This window comes from Juglans regia, chromosome 4 (genome assembly GCF_001411555.2).
Source record: "Juglans regia cultivar Chandler chromosome 4, Walnut 2.0, whole genome shotgun sequence".
Lineage (NCBI taxonomy): Eukaryota > Viridiplantae > Streptophyta > Magnoliopsida > Fagales > Juglandaceae > Juglans > Juglans regia.
Genome location: NC_049904.1, coordinates 30,039,081 through 30,059,960, shown reverse-complemented (window position 1 = coordinate 30,059,960; position 20,880 = coordinate 30,039,081). Strand labels below are relative to the sequence as shown.

The 20,880-nt window shown below is 37.2% G+C and overlaps 3 protein-coding genes and 1 pseudogene across 10 annotated transcripts; 1 reads left to right on the top strand and 3 right to left on the bottom strand.

The window, feature by feature from the left end:
* Window positions 1–3,760: 3,760 nt before the first annotated feature.
* LOC108983251 (protein DEHYDRATION-INDUCED 19-like) lies at window positions 3,761–7,127 on the bottom strand. Of its 2 annotated transcripts, XM_018954830.2 has the most exons (5): window positions 6,579–7,127; window positions 6,336–6,475; window positions 5,126–5,203; window positions 4,705–4,988; window positions 3,761–4,145 (listed from the first exon to the last, which is right to left on the bottom strand). In XM_018954830.2, the coding sequence occupies exons 1-5, from the start codon at window positions 6,661–6,663 to the stop codon at window positions 4,037–4,039; spliced, it is 696 nt and encodes a 231-aa protein (XP_018810375.1). In that variant the 5' UTR covers window positions 6,664–7,127; the 3' UTR covers window positions 3,761–4,036. The 2 variants fall into 2 exon arrangements, with proteins under 2 accessions (XP_018810375.1, XP_018810376.1); XM_018954831.2 differs by lacking the exon at window positions 5,126–5,203 and having other exon boundaries at window positions 4,705–4,982; window positions 6,579–7,107.
* Window positions 7,128–7,678: 551 nt separating this feature from the next.
* Window positions 7,679–9,586, top strand: LOC108983247 (annotated as a pseudogene).
* A 169-nt stretch (window positions 9,587–9,755) lies between these two features.
* On the bottom strand, window positions 9,756–13,804 carry LOC108983239 (protein NUCLEAR FUSION DEFECTIVE 6, mitochondrial-like). 6 transcript variants are annotated; one of them, XM_035689061.1, is made up of 4 exons: window positions 13,508–13,787; window positions 13,287–13,402; window positions 11,267–11,338; window positions 9,756–10,047 (listed from the first exon to the last, which is right to left on the bottom strand). In XM_035689061.1, exons 1-3 carry the CDS (start codon window positions 13,672–13,674, stop codon window positions 11,319–11,321), a joined length of 303 nt encoding a protein of 100 aa, XP_035544954.1. In that variant the 5' UTR covers window positions 13,675–13,787; the 3' UTR covers window positions 9,756–10,047; window positions 11,267–11,318. The 6 variants fall into 6 exon arrangements, with proteins under 6 accessions (XP_035544954.1, XP_035544956.1, XP_018810366.1 ...); XM_035689063.1 differs by having other exon boundaries at window positions 11,267–11,376; window positions 13,508–13,774; XM_035689062.1 differs by lacking the exon at window positions 9,756–10,047 and adding an exon at window positions 11,931–12,037 and having other exon boundaries at window positions 11,000–11,338; window positions 13,508–13,774.
* A 651-nt stretch (window positions 13,805–14,455) lies between these two features.
* LOC108983241 lies at window positions 14,456–18,277 on the bottom strand. 2 transcript variants are annotated; one of them, XM_035689318.1, is made up of 4 exons: window positions 18,248–18,277; window positions 17,524–17,727; window positions 15,778–15,933; window positions 14,456–14,890 (listed from the first exon to the last, which is right to left on the bottom strand). In XM_035689318.1, the coding sequence occupies exons 2-4, from the start codon at window positions 17,533–17,535 to the stop codon at window positions 14,636–14,638; spliced, it is 423 nt and encodes a 140-aa protein (XP_035545211.1). In that variant the 5' UTR covers window positions 17,536–17,727; window positions 18,248–18,277; the 3' UTR covers window positions 14,456–14,635. The 2 variants fall into 2 exon arrangements, with proteins under 2 accessions (XP_035545211.1, XP_018810367.1); XM_018954822.2 differs by lacking the exon at window positions 18,248–18,277 and adding an exon at window positions 17,803–17,892.
* Between the last annotated feature and the right edge of the window lie 2,603 nt (window positions 18,278–20,880).

The window sequence follows — 20,880 nt, the reverse complement described above, 5'->3', positions numbered from 1 at the left end:
TCTTACCAAGGATGTCATCCTCCTACAGACCTGGCATCTATGGTTGCTGATATTAATGCAGAATTTCTGAATTGTCAATGGCTTGCAGACAGTAGGGCTAATGCACACGTAACTAATAATGTTGAGAATCTTGATTCCAAACGCCCGTTTGATGGTAATGAGACTATCAGTATAGGTAATGGTGCAGGTTTGTCTATTAAACATACTGGTTCATCCATTGTCCACTCTCATAACAATCATTTCCTTCTTAAGAATATTATTTATTGCCCTCAAGCTGCTACCAATCTCCTTTCTATTAACAAATTTTGTGTCGAAAATGATGTTACTTTCCATCTCACACATAATGCTTATTCGGTTTAGGACAATCAGACGGGAATCATGCTCCTTCAGGGTCCGAGTGAAAATGGGATCTATCCTATCAATCTCGCCAATTTATCACACAATAAGCGCAGAGGGCTAACTGCTTTTATGGGAACCAAGGCACCTAGCTCCCTTTGGCATCAACGTTTAGGTCATTCATCTAAGTCTGTCTTGCGTCATGTCTTATCTAAGTCTAATTTACCTCTTGTTGGTTCGGTGCGAAAGAGTTTTGTATGTGAATCTTGTCAACTCGGCAAGTCTATTCAACAACCTTTTTCCTCCTCTCATCATGAGACATTAGGTCCTTTATATCTGGTCCACTCGGATGTTTGGGTTGCACCTCTTGTGTCACCTAGCGGTTTTAAATTTTATGTAACGTTTATTGATGATTTCAGTCGATTTACATGGTTGTATCCAATTGCAAATAAATCTGACGTCTTCAATTCTTTTGTTCAGTTTTAGCTACTTGTGGAAAAACAATTTTCATCCCCTATTAAACGTTTACAAACCGATAACAGTGGAGAATATATTTCCTCGCTTTTTACTCGGTATCTCATGGAAAATGGTTTTTACATAGACGAACATATCCACATACTTCTCAACAAAACGGTATTGCCGAACGTAAACATCGCCACATTGTTGATATGGGACTCACTTTACTTGCATAATCTGGCCTCGCTAAGAAATTTTGGGTTGAATCATTTTTAACTGTCGTATATTTAATCAATAGGTTACCTACGTCAGTTTTAAATAATGATACTCCTTTCTTCAAACTATACAAAGATGCACCTGATTATTCTTTTCTACGAAACTTTGGATGTCGATGCTATCCTTTGTTACGTCCATATGCTGAAAATAAATTGTCATATCGTAGTATCCCGTGCATTTTTTTTGGTTATTGCTCCAGTCAAAAGGGTTATAGATGTCTTGATCCTTTAAGTGAGCGTGTTTACATTTCTCGTAGCGTTGTGTTTGATGAAAAATATTTTCCAACCAAAATAAGGATGCCGAATCACTCCCCTGCTGGTGCCGTGATCCCTACTGGTACGTCTTCTTCTCCCCTTCAAATTCCAATTTCTCCTAATTTTTTGGGTTCACCACCTACCAGATCTACTGGTACGTCTTCTTTTCCACTTCAAATTTCAATTTCTCCTAATTTTTTGGGTTCACCGCCTACTCATCGGATAGACTCTTCCGCAAATCCACTTGTAACAACTATGCCTTCCGTGTCAACTCCACATGCTTCACCCCAGCCACATGAGCCCCTCGATTCACATGTGTCACCTATCTCATCCTTTATTCAAATTTCAATCGTTCCCCCTAATCCTTCGCCCTCTCCAACTATCGTTGAATCGCCTGCTCCTTTGGCATTTGTCGAGCACTCCCATGTCCACCATATTGTTACTCGCTCACAAACAGGGCATTCTCGACCTCGCCAGTTTCCTGACTATGTGACCCATTATTCCTCATGACATCCACTTCATCTATTCCATACGGTTGCCATCCCTCCTAAGCCTAACATTTTTACACAGGCAGTCTCTAAACCGGAATCGCGTGCAACTATGGAATCTGAGTTCAAGGCATTATTGGACAACGGTACATGGTCACTCTGTCCATGGCTTTCATCTCATCATATCTTCCGCAACAAATGGGTTTACAAGATCAAACAGAAACTTGATGGCTCCATTGATCGTTACAAGGCGAGGTTAGTCGCCAAATGATTTGATCAGAGGTCTGGCGTCGACTACTTTGAGACCTTTAGCCCAGTTGTTAAACAGACAACTATTTGCATTATTTTAGCTTTGGTTGTATAGTTTCGATGGACTACACGACAGCTAGATGTCTCCAATACTTTTTCTCCAAGGATACCTTGATGAGGAAGTTTATATGGAGCAACCGAAGGGTTTTATCAGTGCTGAACGTCCTAACTTTGTATGTCGATTGCATCGCTCTCTTTATGGCCTTAAACAGGCACCACGAGCTTGGTTCACTCGTCTCTCACAGGCATTTTTTGATCTTGGCTTCTCTGGTTCACATGTTGACTACTCCCTCTTCACTCTTCATAGAGATAAATTGCATATTTATATATTAGTATATGTCGACGATATCATCTTCACTGGCAATGATGATTCAACAATTTTCTCTATTATCTCACAATTAAAATCTGAGTTTGTGATGAAGGATTTAGGTGACTTGTGCTATTTTTTGGGGATAGAGGCTGCACGTGATCATACAAGGTTGCATTTACGTCAATCTAAATATATTGCTGATTTACTTGACCATGCTAATATGGTAGGTGCTCGACCTTACAAGGCTCCCTGCATTTCTGGTTCGAAGCTGTCAAAATTTGATGGTGATCTCTTAGTTGATCCCTCTGAATACCACCATATTGTTGGGGCCCTACAATTTGTTACTATTACACGTCCTGATATTGCATATTCCATCAATCAGTTATGTCAACATATGCAAGCACCCACTAGTACCCATTGGACTTCGGCCAAAGAGAGTTCTTCGTTACTTAAAGCATACTGTAGATTTTGGTCTTCACTATAAACCAAGTACTGTTGCCGTACATGCTTTTTGTGATGCGGACTGGGCAGGTAATCCAGATGATAGACGTTCTTCCAGTGGCTATGGCATCTATCTTGGGCAGTGTTTAGTTTCTTGGTCCTCTAAAAAACAACCTGTTGTATCCAAATCTAGTACTGAAGCATAGTATCAGAGCTTGGCATTAACGACAGCTGAAGTATATTGGATCTGTATGCTTTTGCGAGAGTTGCACATTTATTTATCTTCACCTTCTACACTTTGGTGTGATAATCTCAGTACTATGTCTTTGGCCTCTAATCCTATTTTCCATGCGTGTACCAACCATATCGAAATTGATTATCATTTTATTAGAGAAAAGGTTGTTAACAAAGATGTGGTTGTTCGTTATATTAACACCTGCAATCAAGTTGCAGATATCTTCACCAAGGGCCAAACTGCTAATCGGTTTTGTATTTTGCGTGACAAATTATTAGTCTGTTCCTTACCCACTAATTTGAGGGAAGGTGTTAGGGATATCAATCCCGTGCTCGCTACAAACCAGGATACTTGATTTTTAAACGCCTAACTCTGTTATGTTTAAACTTGTACTCTGTTGTGATTATTCCAAAAGTTATGGTTGCCGTTATTGTAATGTTTATTACTACAACTGTAACGTCTATATAATTATAATGATACACACGGTTTGGTAGGTTGCCAAAACCATCTTTTCTTTTCATTATCTTTCATGGAATTGGATAGGTGGAGTGGGTAAAAGGAGGTTGATGCACCGCAGCTGTCGTGGATGGAAGAAAATCAAATGAGCTGGATCAAAGATTCCCTCCTGAGTTCATCCGCATTAAAAAAAGGTTTCTACAACGCAACACCATAACCATTTCATGAATTAAAGTTCTCCATAAACTGAGATCTTTTTGGAATATTTCTTCAGAATGAGGTACATCACTGGGAAGGGGGGAGAGAGAGAGAGAGAGAGAGAGAGAGAGATGTATTAACACGAATGGGATACAATCACCAGACATAACAATGCTGCTTCAAACAATGTATACTACTAGCATCCCACCCAAAGACACCCCTCTTATCAAGACTTCTTAATAACTCAATCAGTTATTTATGACGCAACTTACTCCTACTAGTCATTCAACAGAGTCGAGAAAATAAGATCTTGCATAAAACCAGCTCTCCCAGCAGCTTGTCTCATCCTTTTTTCCCGTTCTTCGTAACTCAAAGAAGGATCAAAACTGCAAGGGGAGAGAGAAGTTAACAGTTTGATCCAGAGAAGGGTTTTTACAGGGGTTTAGGTGTGCATAGAGCATAAATAATTGGACCATAATGGTCTATGGCGTGCTCCTTGGTGAATACAAAAGTGATGGACCACCTTGCCTAAGAGATCAAAATATGTACTGCATTCTCATAGAGAAACTTGTCCAACATATGATGGTCCAAATATCTCGATCCAAACCCCTAATCCACATGGACAATGTTGGCAAACAAAAGGGGTGGGCCACAATTTTCAAATCTTATATAAAAGAGAATAAAGAACTCAGTTTTTTTTTTTTTTTGAGAAAATAAAGTGAGAATCTTGGAAACAAGGGAGAAAAAGTGATAACATATAGGAGGGTAATACATCTCACAAGAAATTTTGGAACGAGGAAGGGACATTACAAAAGGGTAATTATTAGATGAAAATTACTTAATGCATCTTACGTAAAAAATTAAATGAGTAAACAAGGGGTTGATAATTCAATGGAAATCACAGGTTTCCAAAGATCCTAACAGAAAATAAATCTAAACCAGTACCTTGATTTCCATATATGTGCTGGTGCCGCATGTTTTGCAGAAGTGTCCTCAGCACTGTTTACCACAGATTTTGATATTTCTTCTGTTTCAGATGCAGGAAAATTCAAAATAAATGATGATAAGAATGGATCAGCGGCTGCAGCAGACACATTAGCATTGTTTGACCGATGTCCACCACCCCCTAGAAGCGCCTGCAGATGAGCCTCACGAAGATCCCGTCCCAGTAGTGATAGTGCCTGACTATTAGGAATTGCTACTCTACGTAACCTGCGACGTCTCTGCAAGTAATTCTCAGTTAAAGGAAACTTATATAACAATTTAGTTTTGTGTCGATAAATAGCCAAGAACATAAACAAGCATATTGTCTTCAACGTCGTATAAAGATAAAACATCAGTGATGAAATTTCAGTCTAAAGGATATCTTGAACAGGTGTCCATGATGCAGTGTGATATGACTTAACATGTCCCGAGCAACCTTAACAGAGCAAATAGGACAAACCTGCAAGGAAAGAGGCAGAATGAGGCTCTACTATCATGGACTGCCAATCAAAACTAGAAACTAAACCACTCAATATCACCCACCCTCAATTCTTAGAAATATGAACATCGACAATAAATAACTAGATAAAACAAGATTTTCATTTTGTTCATTTCCCTTCCTCCATTCTCCCCCTCCCCTTAATTTCCATTGATTCATTTTGGATGTGTAACTATATCAAAGAAACCAACATAATTCTTTGTCAATTCGGTACAAGGAAAAATAAGTTCCATCACAATGAGGGCATCAAGCACAAATATGAATCATATGATCCAAGATTTGAATTCATCAGCACTATGTCTTTGGACTTAATTAAATGGCACCCTCTAGTGATAAAACATCTTCCTAGATAGATGAACCATCTAGCAATTACAGCCTCATTTTAAATGTTCCTAGTGCAGTAACTGCAGGAAGCTCCTGAAGTTAAAAAAAAAAAATATAATAACAACTTTATAAGTAACAAATTCTCACAAATCCCTAGTATATCAATTGCAACCTTGAGCTCTTTTTTCCCTGCACAAACCTCACCATACCAGCTCCTGAAAGCCTCTTACATTTTTCAAACAGCCAACCAATTCGACCAATAGTTTCCATATTATTGGTTTTTTTTTTTTCAGGTTCCTCTTTGCAGCGACTAAAATCTAAGTTTTCAATGACAGCAATCTATAAGCTTCTTTAGCAATATATAGTGGGGAAGGATTATGACATCAGAACGACAAGTTGGCAATACAAATATAGCTCAAAAACAGGGAACGATATAATTTGAGGAAGACTGCCAATATTTATATGATTGGAGCACCGTATCTGTTTTATTACACACAACACACGCACAAACATATGTATGTTTACAAATATATAAGAGGAAATACTATTTTGGTCCCTGCGTAGTCGGTTGATATAACAAGATATATCAACCAATTGCTCCGAAAAAGGCATACACAACTTTTTTACCAACGGAGATTGTAACCCTCCAACATGAATCTAATAAGGAAACCAACCGTCTACTCTCGTGGATCAAATAACATAACAGGCATCGTAGAGGAAATTTGAAAAAATAAAATAAAATCGGAGGTGCATCTAAAGAAACACGTACGGTGACTTTGGACTCGCACGAGTGCTCATCTTCGAGATGCGAACACAGCGACACGATGTCGAAGTCCTCGTAGCAATACGGGCATGTAAAATCAGGTCGGACATCGTCCTCTAGCTCAAAATCATCGATGCTCAACCGATCTAATCCAAACACACAGCATATTTAATTAGACTGAGAAATAAAAAATAAAAAATAAAACCGAAAATAAAACCGAGAGGGGGGGGGGGGGGGGGGATAAGATACCTAAGTGGGAACTCGGATGGTTGTGCTGATGCGTGTATTGGCGCTTGGCGGCGGCGAGACGCGAGGTCCAGAAGTCAGAATCCATTGAAAATATGGAATCAAAGATGAAGCTCACTTTTTTCTCTATTAATTGACCTTTATTTAGCTACCTCCAAAGAGGAAAAAAGAAATAAAAAACTGGCCTCCGATCTAGAACCTCTTGGGTGCTTTTATACTGAAAAATCAAGACTTTTTGGCTAGATATTTGTTCAAGTTGATCGTAGGAAGTTTCAGAAAATGGGAAACGCAGAGGGTATAGTCTTTTTATTGAAAGCTCGATGAAAATTTCCCAATGAGCTACGAATTTGACTTTTTCTCAGAGCGCTGTATTAATGGGAGGAAGCTTCATAGATGACGATTAGTTTAAGGAGAGAGAGAGAGAGAGAGATGGGAGGTGGGTGTTTGTGGTGAAGACCGGAGGTGACGTAAACGCTGTGGGAGGAAACGTCGGGTTGCTGTTCGTATTTATTGCCCTTTTTACTTCCTTTCAACGCACATTGCAATGGCACTGTTTTCGTCGAGTCACAAGTGGCCTGCAGGCCACTATATATTCTAGAAAAATTCTACTTTTATTTTCAGTATATAACTTTTAAAAATATTCAATCCAAAAAATTATTAAAAATTATTTTAAAAACTATTCTGAATATATAAATATTTTCAATTCAATTTATCTTATTATTATAATTTTTTAAATTTTTATATAAAAGATAATAAATAATTTAACTTTTTAAAATTTTAACATAATACTAATATTAAAAAATAATATTATAACAAAATTTTATTTAATTCATCTAAAATTATTTTATCTCATCTCATTATTTAAACGAGTTCTAAAATTTCTAAAAAATTAAAAAAAATTTATTTATTATCTCCACACACAACCTACCATATATCACGTTTTTTATTATTTTTTTCTCTTATTAAATATGTAATATATGAATAAATAGTAGAAAAATTTAATAAATTTAAAAAAATAAAAAATATATATTTTTAAAAATGTGATATTTAAAAATGATGAACAGTAAAAGCTCAAAAATTGAGAGGCTCTAAAAAGTCAAAAAACGTCGATCTCGCCTTCTTAAATCTTAACGAAACGACGACGGGCGTGAACAAAGAACACGAATCAAGGTACAAACCGAGGACTGTTGGGCTACGGCTCGTTTTCCTTTCTACGGAGTACAGAAGCTTTCGGATTCTGTCCATGGCGACTACACAACAGCAACAACAAGAACAAGGAAGCGTGAGCAAACCGGAGAAGAGAAAGCCTGTTTTCGTGAAAGTGGATCATCTCAAACCAGGAACGACTGGTCATACACAGTCTTGCAGAAGGGCCGCGCTGCCTCTCAGAACCTCCGCCATACCCGCATTTCCTAGTGCCTTATCGGAGACGACACCGCCACCATCATCTTCAGCGCTTGCAACAATCAAGGTCACTAACCGTAACCTCTTTCTATCTGTTTATAGATATTCAATTAGGTGTATGGAAATGATTGGTTATTGTATGGATGTGCTTGTTAATTTGCTCTTAGGACTCATAGTTTTGCGTTTTTTCTTTGGGAGGGGGGGGGCGCGGTGGGAAGTCTACAAACAGATCCTTAGTTATCCTCTTTTGTTTCTCTGGTGCATCCGTCCAAGCCGAACCTGTGTCATGAGTAATCGAAGAAAGGCGCACTCGTTTGAGCTCTCTAGGATGAAGCCTGATATATTTTTCATTTATTTTTAATGATTGGCACCCGGTGTCCGATAACAAAGTACCAACTAATCTCGGAACTGCACAAACTCTCGGCAATATTTTTCATTTCTTTCCTTGTAACGTCTTTATGATCTGGAATTTTGTTTCTCGTCGAGATTTTTTTCCACAATTTTCTTTGCCATACTCTTATGTTTCACACTCTTAGTTATCTGGAAAGTAATTCCTGATTGATTAACCTTAGATAATGCTATTTGTTACTCCTAAGTCCACACTAGCTTAGGAGGCACATCTAGAACTACATGCTGGAGATTATCAGTTCTTCTAGCTCTTGTCGTTTTCAAAGTTGATTTGTCTTAATTTGATTATGATTCTTGCAGTTAAGATCCCTATTGTGTGATTCCGGATTCTCAGCTTCCTGTGAGCAAGAGCGTGTGTGACAGCTTTAGAATATCCTGGGATTTGTAGGGGTGTCTTGGAGTCCCATGTAGATCATGTATATGTATATTCATTTGATTGAAATCCTTATGCAAGATCTTCTCCAACCCCCACCCCATTGAAAAATGGAAAGGAAAAATGGCAAACCACAATGAATTGATTCAGCCATATCTTTACTTGTTTGTGACAATGATGGTTGCATCTTTTGTGCAGTTAACTTGATGAAGCCGGGCACCACTGTAATTCTTCGTAACGCAAAGATTGACATGTTTAAGGGATCTATGAGGCTACTAGCTGTTGACAAATGGGGGCCTTATTGAAGTTACTGAACCTGCTAAATTCAAAGTTAAAGAGGATAACAATCTCTCCCCGGTTCAATATGAGTTGGTGAATGTAAGTAACTGAAGTGGGATTGTTGTGAAATTAGTAGCATGATACTTTTTTGAGTGTTTTCTGTAGTTTAGAAGTCCAATGATTTTTACCCAGAGTCCTGCGGCATGGGGGTTGCATTTTCTTCATGACAATAGGGTGTGTTACCGTGTTTGCGAGCAGTCAAAGTTTGTAAACAAATCATTGCCTTTGCTTAACTTGGAATGTTGAGCTGGTTAACTGAGAAATTAGGTAACAGTCATAATGGTAGGAGTAGATGTTTTGTTTTGTTTTTCTTTCGACTTACTCAGGACTTGGTGGTAAGTCATTAAGGCTTAAGCAATGTAACAGGGCACCTAACGCAGCAGACTGCCCGGTACTAGATTAGTTGCTTGATTATTAATACTTCTATATTTTACTCTGTGATGAACTTTTGGTAGACACGAAACTGTGTATGTAGCTGAAGAGTGAAATAAAGGCAACTTCCTAGTTCGTCTAGCTTTCTTTTGAACCGCCTCAATTTGTGACTTCTAATTTTGCTTTGCTAGATTTTAGAGACCATGCTTAGTTGCTTACATAAGGGAAGGTCGGGGGACTTTGTCTTAAAGCCTACCAGCGCCAGGCATGAACGCGGTGCTGTATAAAAAAATCAAATCTTCCTTTTATAAGATGGGCGGCATGGCATGCTAATAGACGTTACTGAATTACAACGATAATCAGTAAAATGATAGGGAAAAAAAGTTCATCAAGCCTGTATGTTAAGTGTTCGAATATATAAGAACAATTTAATCTCATTATGATGAGCAACATTTTAACCTTGTGTTTTTCAAATCCGGCCAGCGAGAATAATGTCCCAATCAAGTCTTGCAAAGTCCATCGAAACTCGAGGAAATTATTATCAATGTTCGGCAGCCCAACAAAACAATCACCCATCTACAACACAAGAACAAGAAAAATACTAATCAAGGGTAGAGCAAAATGCTTAGTTACTTATACCTGTAATTCACAACCAAGAACGAAAAAGGTTGATTAACTTCATAACAACAGCATATTTATTTTCAGAGTATGGAATATGGGTACAATATCCGGAGAGAAACTTCCGGCAAACTAAACAAAAACAGAGGGAACATGGCAAATCTCTAGACTGAAAGTCAATTGGCAACCATTACACCCTAAAAAAGCAACAACCCAAGCCAACGATGATAAATTATGTAGGGGCTGCAGAAACTGGCGATGCATGGCCAGAAAGATTAAACTTCACTATCTAGGCCGAGAAAAGTAGATCAAGATAAGGCAAAGGTGGGAGCAAAATCACATCATCCTTAAAGCAAACTTCATTAGGTAGCAGATTCTGCCTATCATTTCTATCTTGGAGACTTGATAGCAAAAGTGATCAATTTAAGGAAACAACAGTAGGGGAGGGTCAGTTGTCAGATTTGAACATTCACAATGTCTATCTCACCACCTAAAGACACTCTCTCATGTGTCTTCTCCTCGCACTTTCCCTCCTTTACATGTCAACACAAATATCGTCTTTGCATGTGTCCACAAGTTGCAGCAAACATTTGCAAATTTCTTAAACTTTCTTATTTTTCAACTCGCCAATAACAATCTTAACTTTTTTTGCTTTCCAAGAATTTTGTGTTCTTTTGGCACTACCATACATGTCAAGAACCTTAACTGTAAATATCAAATTTGCATATACAGGTGGCCTATGACCTGACTCTATTATTTATTCTTTAAAAAATTTTGGTAGACACTAGGCTGGTTAACAAAAGTAAACCCAACACCAATGCCACTAAAATTTCCAGTAAAGCTACAAGATCATTATCATTAGCAGAAAAACATTTTCTTTGGATCCATGGAAGTATTAGGAACCCATTAATTGAAATGGAAAGCAGAAGGCAAGAAGCATATCGAATTGCAATCATAAAGATGAAGGAACTACTTGATGAGGGAGCATTACTATCATCATTGTCATACCCAAATGGATCCAACTTCTTTATATAGAAACATCATTTTGTAAGCACACAATTATGAATTCAGTTACTGCCTACTGGAGTTATTAAAATTTTCCTTCAACACCTTGGCTGGCTTTGTAAACAGGCAAGAAACATCTAGAATCCCTACTAAAAATGCTTTATTTCACCACCTTGTCTTAGAGTGCATGTACATAAAACTTTGCTCGAACCCTCTGACGTTCATCATACATCATCATTGCAATCTGAGTGAACACCACAAATCAGTACCATCCTCATGATCCTATCAACATTAATATCAATGAAAAAATGGTTCAGCCTAAATTAAATATGAGGAAACACCTTTCTCTTTCCATTCATTGTTTCAAGAGTTTATAGCAACCAAAATAATTCAATTAACTTACTACCAAATAACTGAAAATTACATGCATCACAGATACACAAGCAACACTACAAAAATGAACAAGCAAATTTGATGCATAACAGCAGCCATTTCTGCAAGATAATATGAAACATTGCGGCTTTTTGATCCTTCCCCATCTATTATGGGCTTCTTCTGGGGGAGAAAAAAAAAGATAAATGCTTGGTCTAGTTGTCAAAATGATGAGGAAATGCTGAACATAATTTTGTTCCAAGAATCTTTTTTCGTTGATAAGGAAGTCAATTTTATAAGAGCACAGAGGGCACAACACAACCTAAGTACACATGGAGCAAATGAGATTTTCGTTTCAAGAATCTAGTTGGAACTCTGTAAACTTTATTACTTTCTCTAACTCCATAACATTAGCATTCAAATTCTCATCTCTCTACATGAATTTCAAATGAGACTCCACTCACAAAATCTACCGAAGATGACATTCACCAATACTTTCAAAGTACAGAACAAAAACAAATCCAAGGAAATCCATATTTGATGCTTGATCTTCATCTAGTCTTCTCTTGCCCTACAAAAGGAAAGAGAGTAGGCATTCTTTCATTGAGAGAGAGAGAGAGAGATAGAGAGAGAGAGAGAGAGAGATGGGATTACCAAAAAAATTTGAATATAATAAATAAAATTACAACCCAAAAGTGGGAAACTAATAAGGCAGAAAATTACTTGATTTCAAACCCAAAATCTCCATCCAAAGTATGTAAGATGCATCAAACTCACCAGGGGAAAAATACACATTATATATGGCCATCCTGGTAAGTGCCAATGGATTGACATCTCAGTGCCACAAAGTTCCCATTATCTATACATCTTATGTAAAAATGATATTCAAATGACATATATACACCTAGTTGATGCCATTGTCCTTATATACTACGGTGACAATTCACCTAAACGGTGTTATTACTATGCCAAACAATATCATCATTGATTGTTTTGCAACTAATCTCTGTCAAGACTAGAAAAAAACGAATCCATATCAAGATCGCATATTCCAAGTATGGAGACTATCAAGTATTAGTTGCTGACAATAACAAAAACTATCAATTTTTAGGCCTTGGTATTGATACCCAGCTATCATTCAACTGATAATGAGGGCAGCAGAGGCTTCGTTATTAACCAGAAGGTTCTCATACGAATAGCCCATAAATGTTAAAAAGCATCTTCCTAATAAATCAGTTAGACTTCCTAATGTTATCGATTTTCAAGTTACAAGAAGGCAAAGTAACGAGCTTGGAGAAAAGTATGAATTGATAAAGGCCACTGGGCTCCCAAATTCGCTGGTGTCACTACTGACAAACAGTGATGCTTAAATAAACCAAAAAGAACTTAACCCTTTCAATGGTTAGATCTGAATTCGTTCTCAAAAGGCAATATTTTTGTTCTTAGTGAAAGCTCGATTCCCCTCATAGATTAATTAATCAAGTGATTCAGGTCAAACCACGCAAAAATTCTCATATATGATTCTTTAGCAATACACAAATCTACAACCATGAATTTGGAAATTGATATCCCAGAGGTCCCAGAACACAAACACTGCAAACGAGATTGTAACTTGAAAAACTCATACGACGGCATATCTTATATAAATAAAAAAGCAATAACCACACCACCAGAACGACAAGCAGTAGAAAAATCATAGTTCAACAAAGCAGGTCCAGTGCCACACGATACTCAATCAAATAAAACGCCATAGAGAATGTAAAGTCCAAATTCAATGGAAATGAGTAAAATATAGTGCAGAAAAATGAATGGGAAATTACCTTCAGGGGTCCAACCGTAGCGAGAGACGGAGAGCATGGAGTTGAGTAATGCGGAAGCAGTGGCGGTGTGATACGGAAGCAGCGTTTCTACACAGAAGCTCATCTCCACAGGCGATCTTTTGCAACAAAACACATGGTTATTAGCTCAGACATCTACATCCATATATATGACAACAAATTTCACACATTGCACAGAAAGGGTTTATGTATTTAGCGTGTACCTGAAAATGCGATGTGCGAGAGGGTTTTGTTTGGGGATGCGAAATGGTGAGCACGTGGGTCTGGCTCTGGCTCCAGCGCCAGCGGTGAGCCTCGCTGCTGCGGTGGTTCGGGACGAGGCGGAGCGAAGGACGGACCTGACGGCTGTGGCGGCGGCGGCGGATGACATGGCTTTGGGTTGGATAGGGACTATGAGGGGCTTCGTTTTGTTTTAAGGGTTTTGCGTTTTTGGGGGGTTTAGAAGTCCCACGCCAGTGAATGCGTATTTCTGTGAGATCCTCTGCTTACCAAAGGATATTGCAAAATTCTTTATAATAAAATTAAATTTATAATCTCATCAACCACATCTTAACAGATTATCTATTTTATAATTAAAAAATTTATATTTATAGGTTATTTTGAATTCTTTGTCGTGTTAAAATATCAGTCCTTATAAATTTATGCTTAAAGTTATTTATCAAATCATCATTTATATATTATTAATTTTTTTATTGTTTAAATTTAAAATTTAAGATGCGAAATTATTCTATTCTCAATCTGATGTGTAGACTTTAAAATACACTATCTACATTATTTAAATATTAAGATTTAATTTATAAAATTCAAATTTAAAAATTTATATTTTAAATCAAATAATATCGTAAAAGTACTTTATTAAATATGTTCTATATACGGACTTAAAGAATATAATTTTTTACATTATGAGTTATTGAAGAGAAATAAATTTTTGTCTTTTATAATATTAGAACTAATTCCATTTATATTCTCAACTAGACTTTTTGAAGTACAAGCTTAAAGAAATCTTGTAGTTTGACCTGATTTCCGACCTTCAAGGACCCCAAGGATCAAAAGTCGACTTGCTTAAAAAGGGTCGAGGAGGTCCGGCGGAATTGGAATACCTTCCAACAAACGTCGAATTGAGTTCAACTTGCAACCCAAAGAGGAAACGATTATTATGAACTTTGTCAATCATTATGAACTTTGTCAAATTACACTGAAATCTCATTTTTTACATACAAATCAATAACAGCATCGTTCCATGTCGTGGAAGTTTGTTCCCCTTTCATGTCAGAAACAAACAAACATGTGATTGGCTGCCTTGCCAGTGCCAGTGCCAGTGCCAGCCAGCATTACTTTCTTGCCTTGCTCTTACTTCGGCTCATCTTTACAAGTGCACCAAGTAGCAGCGGTATGCAAATTCCCTGTGACATATCCACTCTTTGTCCTCTAGAGACCTCAGATTGTGCATCCCTTTTACATATATTTTCCTGCTCTTCGAAACCTCCGATTGAGTCTTGGAAATAGAAGCCTCCTTTTTCACCTGTTCTAAGTCCAATTAGCCGCCCCAGCGTCACGCTATGGTCTTGAAAGAAGGATGCTGTGGACTGTTTGATCTCGCAGCAGAAGCATAATCATTAGTGGGAAAGTTGGACAGGCTTGCATCCAAGGCCTAAGGGTATCTCAGGAATCGACATCGTTCATACATTTTGCATAATCAGTTCTTATCAGAGATGTTTTAATTGCTTTCACCATATATAGAGGCAACTCCAGCTCTGGCAATGAGAAGAAAATGCAAGGTTCTCTCCATGTATTAATCAAAGATAATTTTGCATCATCAGTAGCTGCAATTATCTGTCTGTCTCTTCAAGTGATCGGTTTGGTTGAAGATTCATTTATAAATTTCAGCAGAAAACTTACTTTAGTTTGGAGCAGACTTTAGAAAATTCTTTCATCAAATGGTTATTTGGAATTGTGTATGGATGCAACATGGCATGTTTGTAAAGCAGAATCTCCAGATAGTAGATCTCACAACTCTTCTATAAGCCTAAACATCAAGTCTAGAAATATAGGAGTTGAAGCAAAATCTCTGAGTGTTTCTTGTTGAAAAATCAATGGACAATAACTTGGGAGGTCAAACTGCCAATTTAAAAGTAAAAATTTCACTTGAATGAGAGTTGAGGGAATTTTCTGCCAAACACTTGACACAAGATTGGCTCAAAAATTTAATTGAACCAACCAAGTTAACTTAAGTGAGTTTCAAGCTAACCTTCTGCCTTAAGCTCATAGAGCTCATATTGCAAATTTGCTCACAAGTTAGACTCGAGCAAAGCTCGAGATTGTCTTTGGATAAAGCAAAGCACAATAATTGAAAGAAGGACAATCTGGTATACATCATGTTATTCATGTATCAACCAAGCATTTTACATAAAACGCAAATGCATGCACAAGCATATGTTGGGGAGCAAGAAAAGGATAAGGTCAGTTTAGTTACCTCAGTATCAAGGTTGGAGGATGACAATGAAGAAAAACTGGCCGATTGCATGTGTGAAGAGTGGGGCTCAACTCCAGCAGCCGGTAAGCTCTCCACTACTCTAAGTCTATTCACAGTCCCAAGGCCGAGCGGCCATCCATTGGGTATCTCATGCTCCTAACAAGAGTGGTGATCAGTTAATTCATGGTTTCAGAAAAACTTGAAAAAAGTTTTGGTAAGAAAAGAAACTCAGCAGTTCAGATAATGGCCAAAGCATTGCATCTCTAACTTTAGGGAATAGTTGTCAAATAGGAAGTCTGCTCTTTGATAGAGCTTTGTTCACAAATAAGAAATCCCTTCCTTCCTTTCGAGAGCAAAAACCAAAGCAATTTGGGTTATTGCAATCGAGAGTTCCTGCATCTATCACCCCAAAAAAGAGAGCCCTCCTCCTTTTTCAAGGAACGGAAAGATTGCAACAAGACCCTGTATATTGAATGAGGGCATGTCTATTGCAAGAGAATAACAAAGGCAAGACAGAGGTTTTGGATTTGTAACAAGATGACTGCTAGTCAGTGGTTGGTGCTGAAATCAAACCCTCACATTGCTACTCGCATCATGCCATTGGATTTTCAAAAAAAGTCCCAGCAAAAATAGTTCAACTTCTTCTGTAAACGGAATTTAGCCAAAAGCAAAAAATATCTTCTAATAACCCGAGAATACTATGAGACCAATCAATCCCATTAAAGGATGATTAGTTTGCATAATGTGGAAAGAATCATAATTTTGCATTGCTCGGCCAACAGAGAGAAAGCAAATCAGTTAATTATATATATATATATATATATATATATATAAAAGAGATAAAGAGAGAGAGTAAAGAAAAGCGAACTGATCCGAGGGTTAAAGTACCGATATGATTGCTTTTTGGTGGTCAATACCATACCTTTTGAGAGGGTCCTTTCCCGTTGATTCTATAGATAAAAAGTTCTATAATTTTCCACTCTTTGCAATATGTATATGGTTGTTCTCCAATCATTGTACTATCTATGTCTATAAAATATAAAAAAGAAAAGAAGAAGATGAAGAAATCTGCATATAGATTCTATGAAAGTGATAATTCTCTCAAGTATATATACATGCTGGTTTGAGATTTGGGCTGCAGGCAGGCTAACAATTCCCGCCACTACAATTTCCTCTGCATATATTTCATCTAAAGGCAAATGCATCATAACCCTCAACCTTTTTCCTGGTATTTTACAAAAAGAGATATTGGGGTTGCTTTGTTTTATTTATCAACGGAAAGGATGATTAAGCAATTTGATTCACTCGATCACTTTCTGAGCAGACTAAACCCACAAGAACATTAAGAATTCAGTACTATCTGCATATATCAGTTGTACTTCCATTATGATGAGGTTAGAAAGAACACTTATCGGCAACAAAAGGAGAAACTATAAGAAACCTCCCCTGATAAAAAGACAACAGAGCTGCCTTTCACTCAGAAGACAATCCAACAGTGTTCGACAAAATTAAGTAAAACCAGAAAAACGAGAGGAACAAAGCTTCTGCTTCCGATCCAGTTAATCCAATCCAAACAATGAAAATTAAATGTGTAGAGTAATACCCAGAAGAGAAAAGGTAACAAACCCAGAAGGAACAGATCTTTCATTCGCCAAAAAAAAAAAAAGTGAAAACAGACAAAGAATTCAAGAAAACCACCAAATTTAGCTTTTCTTAGCATAAAAGAGTACCAACAATGAACATTACCTCTACGATCATGGCGTTAACGGCTTCCAGAAGAAAGAAGTGGGTAAAATTGATGATCAAGGAGAACCCACAAAGTGCAAGAACATGTTCTGGAAAATCATATTGAAGAAATTAGGAGTCTTTCATGTTCTTCCTTAACCAGGGCACGGTTTTAGGAGCTTGGGTCCCACCGAGATGTTTAGCCTTAAATGTCGTCGAGAAATTCTGAAAACGATTTTAATTAGCAACTGATAACTACTAGTGTTCAGACAAACAACAACATTTTAACCTTTAATTTACCGCCATATTTCAAATCATATTAGGGGCACCAGATTGATGGCTCTCAAATGAATGATCTTTATTGAAAAAGCTCTCAGGATTAGATTTTGGGCATTCAGAACAGTGTAGAGCCTAATAGGTGGGATCAGATAGAACAATAAGAGAGGGAATATTTATTAGAGAACATGAAGGGTGATGTGACTTTTCAGCTGTCCCTCGTACATCTTTCTAACTTATCAGTGGCAGTTGAGGTTTAATTAAACTTTCTTTCTAAAGGTTTGATTAAACTGAGACATGGGTACAGCTTCTTGTTGCTCCCGAAATGATTTAAGCGTGTAATGTGTCAAATTGTATGGTCACTGATATTGACTTTGAAACGTAAAATGTTTTCTTCAAGGGAGTGTATCTGATTGATTTATGAGTAACATGTATCTAAACAAGACATGAAATATAAGAACATGGGTACCTGATTTCTGAGCACCTCATGCTCATCTGTGCCACATCATTCAACTCCGCCATCATTAATCATCCAGTTCCATCTAGAAGAGCCGTCAAAAGAGTCAAAAGATTGGTGTGTAAAGCTCACAGTCGTGACTTTATCGAATTGAGGAATTAAAGATATGAAAAATATGATTAGAAAAAGAGATCTATATCAACAACAACAAAATACATGCTACAATGGTCTCTCTTTTTGGTTGCAGTCTCAAATAACAGTTCTATAATCAACCAGTTAGACTATGTATAAACAATTTTTCTGGCATTAATTTTCTTAGATTCGGCCAAAGAACAAGGATTCAGATCCAATTTTATATGGTTTGTTCGATGAGAATTAGAAAGCATTTTGTCTCCTTCACACTCTCTAATCATTCTGTCATTGTAATTGAAACCGATCGAGGCTTACTAATTAGAGTCACTACAAAAAAGTGGCCAACTAACTATCTCACCTCACATTAACAAGATAGGAAATGCGTGGAGAGGGTGAGGAGCTGACGTGGATTACACCTCATTCATTGAGCAGGAGATGGAGACTGTTGTAGAGAAAGGGTGGAACTGAGTCGTCACAGGCTTCACAGCAATCATTTCTTTCTACTAACTTTAGTTGAGAGAGTTTTCTCCCCAAGATACAGAGAGACAGTACGCATAGCCATAAACACAAAGCGAGATTGGTTGGACAAGTGAAACGTGCCTTTCACCACGTGGCAATTAATTATGTTGAACACAGAAAAGTATGGTTTTGGTCGCTACCTATCCCCTCCTAGTCCTCACCTACGGATGCCGACACCGCCCCGTTCTTCAATCCCTACCGACACGGCACCTCCAATTCCTTTTTTTTTTTTTTTTTAATGTGAACATAATCTTTTAATATAAATTAAATAGTTAAAAAAATATTTATTATGTTTAACCAGACATTTTCTGAAGGCCTTTCGAGTAGTTTTCAGTTCTTAAATGCTCATCCGCATAGTAGATGTAATATGCGAAAAACTCTTGATCTTTTGACAGTAATAACATCAACGGGGCACCAAAGATATTGTTTGGGAGAAGGAAATCAAAAAATCATATTGCATTAATAGCACTACTATCCGAACTACACGCCACATTAATGACGCTGTCGCAGAATCACATCGCATTAAGAAATTCTGACAGAGGGAACAATACGACGGACGCAGACTCTATAGGGGCAGGCACGATCTGTCTCCCAGACTTATAGTATAAATAATAAGTCTCAGGTAGGAGAATACATCTCTCTGATCCCTAGACTTCGTTACTTATTTACAAACTTCTAAGAACACTTACTAATTTTGACATCGGAGACTCTCCAGTCTCGAAGCCACTCTCTCCAAGTTGTCTTCTCCCTTGTCTTTTGTAGGGCCCGTTTCGGAAGAACTAAACTGTCGGAGTCTGGCCCAAAGGTTATGCGAAATACGACGTTAACAATGACAATAATTAACAATTCTTAATACCAATTTATATATGAAAATTATGGTCAAATTTGAACAATAATGACAAATGATCTTGTATGTTGGGGAGTCTTTATGTCTTCTGTTTCTTATAAAAATAAATTTAGTTATAAATATATATTGTTTTTTATGAATGATATGTCTTCTACATCTGCTTGCAAATATAATTTCTCAGTTATTAAAATCGAAGGAGTGTCAATTAAGATAGGTCCATTAGATTACATTTAAATGATGTCCGGATATCTTTTTTATTGGCCTATTCGAATGAAAGGATATAATATAAAAAAGAGAAATAAAGAATGAGAATAGATAGGTCCATTAGATTACATTTAAATGATGTCCGGACTCCAAAGTCCAAACTGGCTGAAAACACTAGGCCGGCCACATTCGTTGTCTCTTTCTTTCTTTTACAGCCAATAACAAAGATTTTTCAAGTTGTTATTTATTTAAGAGTTGTGTGTTTCTTTATGGTGAAATACTTGAGATATAAAAGAATTACACAATAATATATTTATAAATTGATGTGATTTGATGTGGTATATCAGATTCTAAAATTACTTTTATTATAAAGTAGATCTAAAGGATCCTATAAAATCATATCAATTTATAGATTTATTTTATGTAATCTCTTTATATATATAACAGTTCTATTCTTTATGTGGAGTGGCTGCAAATTCATTGGGCTTGAACCATCACAATGCATGGCCGGGCTATTTTTGGTGTGAATCTGGGCAATCTATACCAATTATGATGCAGACGCTGTTACGGGCCTTTATCGTTATTTCAAATCCATTGAACTGTTTCAAGACCCGTGGAGCTCAACCTTGAGACCATTCGAGCAAAAAGCTGGCAGAAAAAGCAAAATGAAGGAAGATCTGGAATTTAGTCTGCTCCTTGTGAATGTACAACATTTTAGGTTAGAGATTTTCTCTTGCATGCTGAGTTGCGTGTTTATGTAAAAAAATTGCAACTTGGGTGCGCCCTCGCTAGTAAAGGGGCTCTTCAATCATGGGTCAAGGCTCAAGCTCCATTGGCTTGGGCTCCAATTAATGTTCAAGTTCAAGGGGCGACTCCTTATTTTAGAAGATGATATAACGTTATGTTTGATTCTTGAATTAAACTCAATTCATCTCAAACCAAT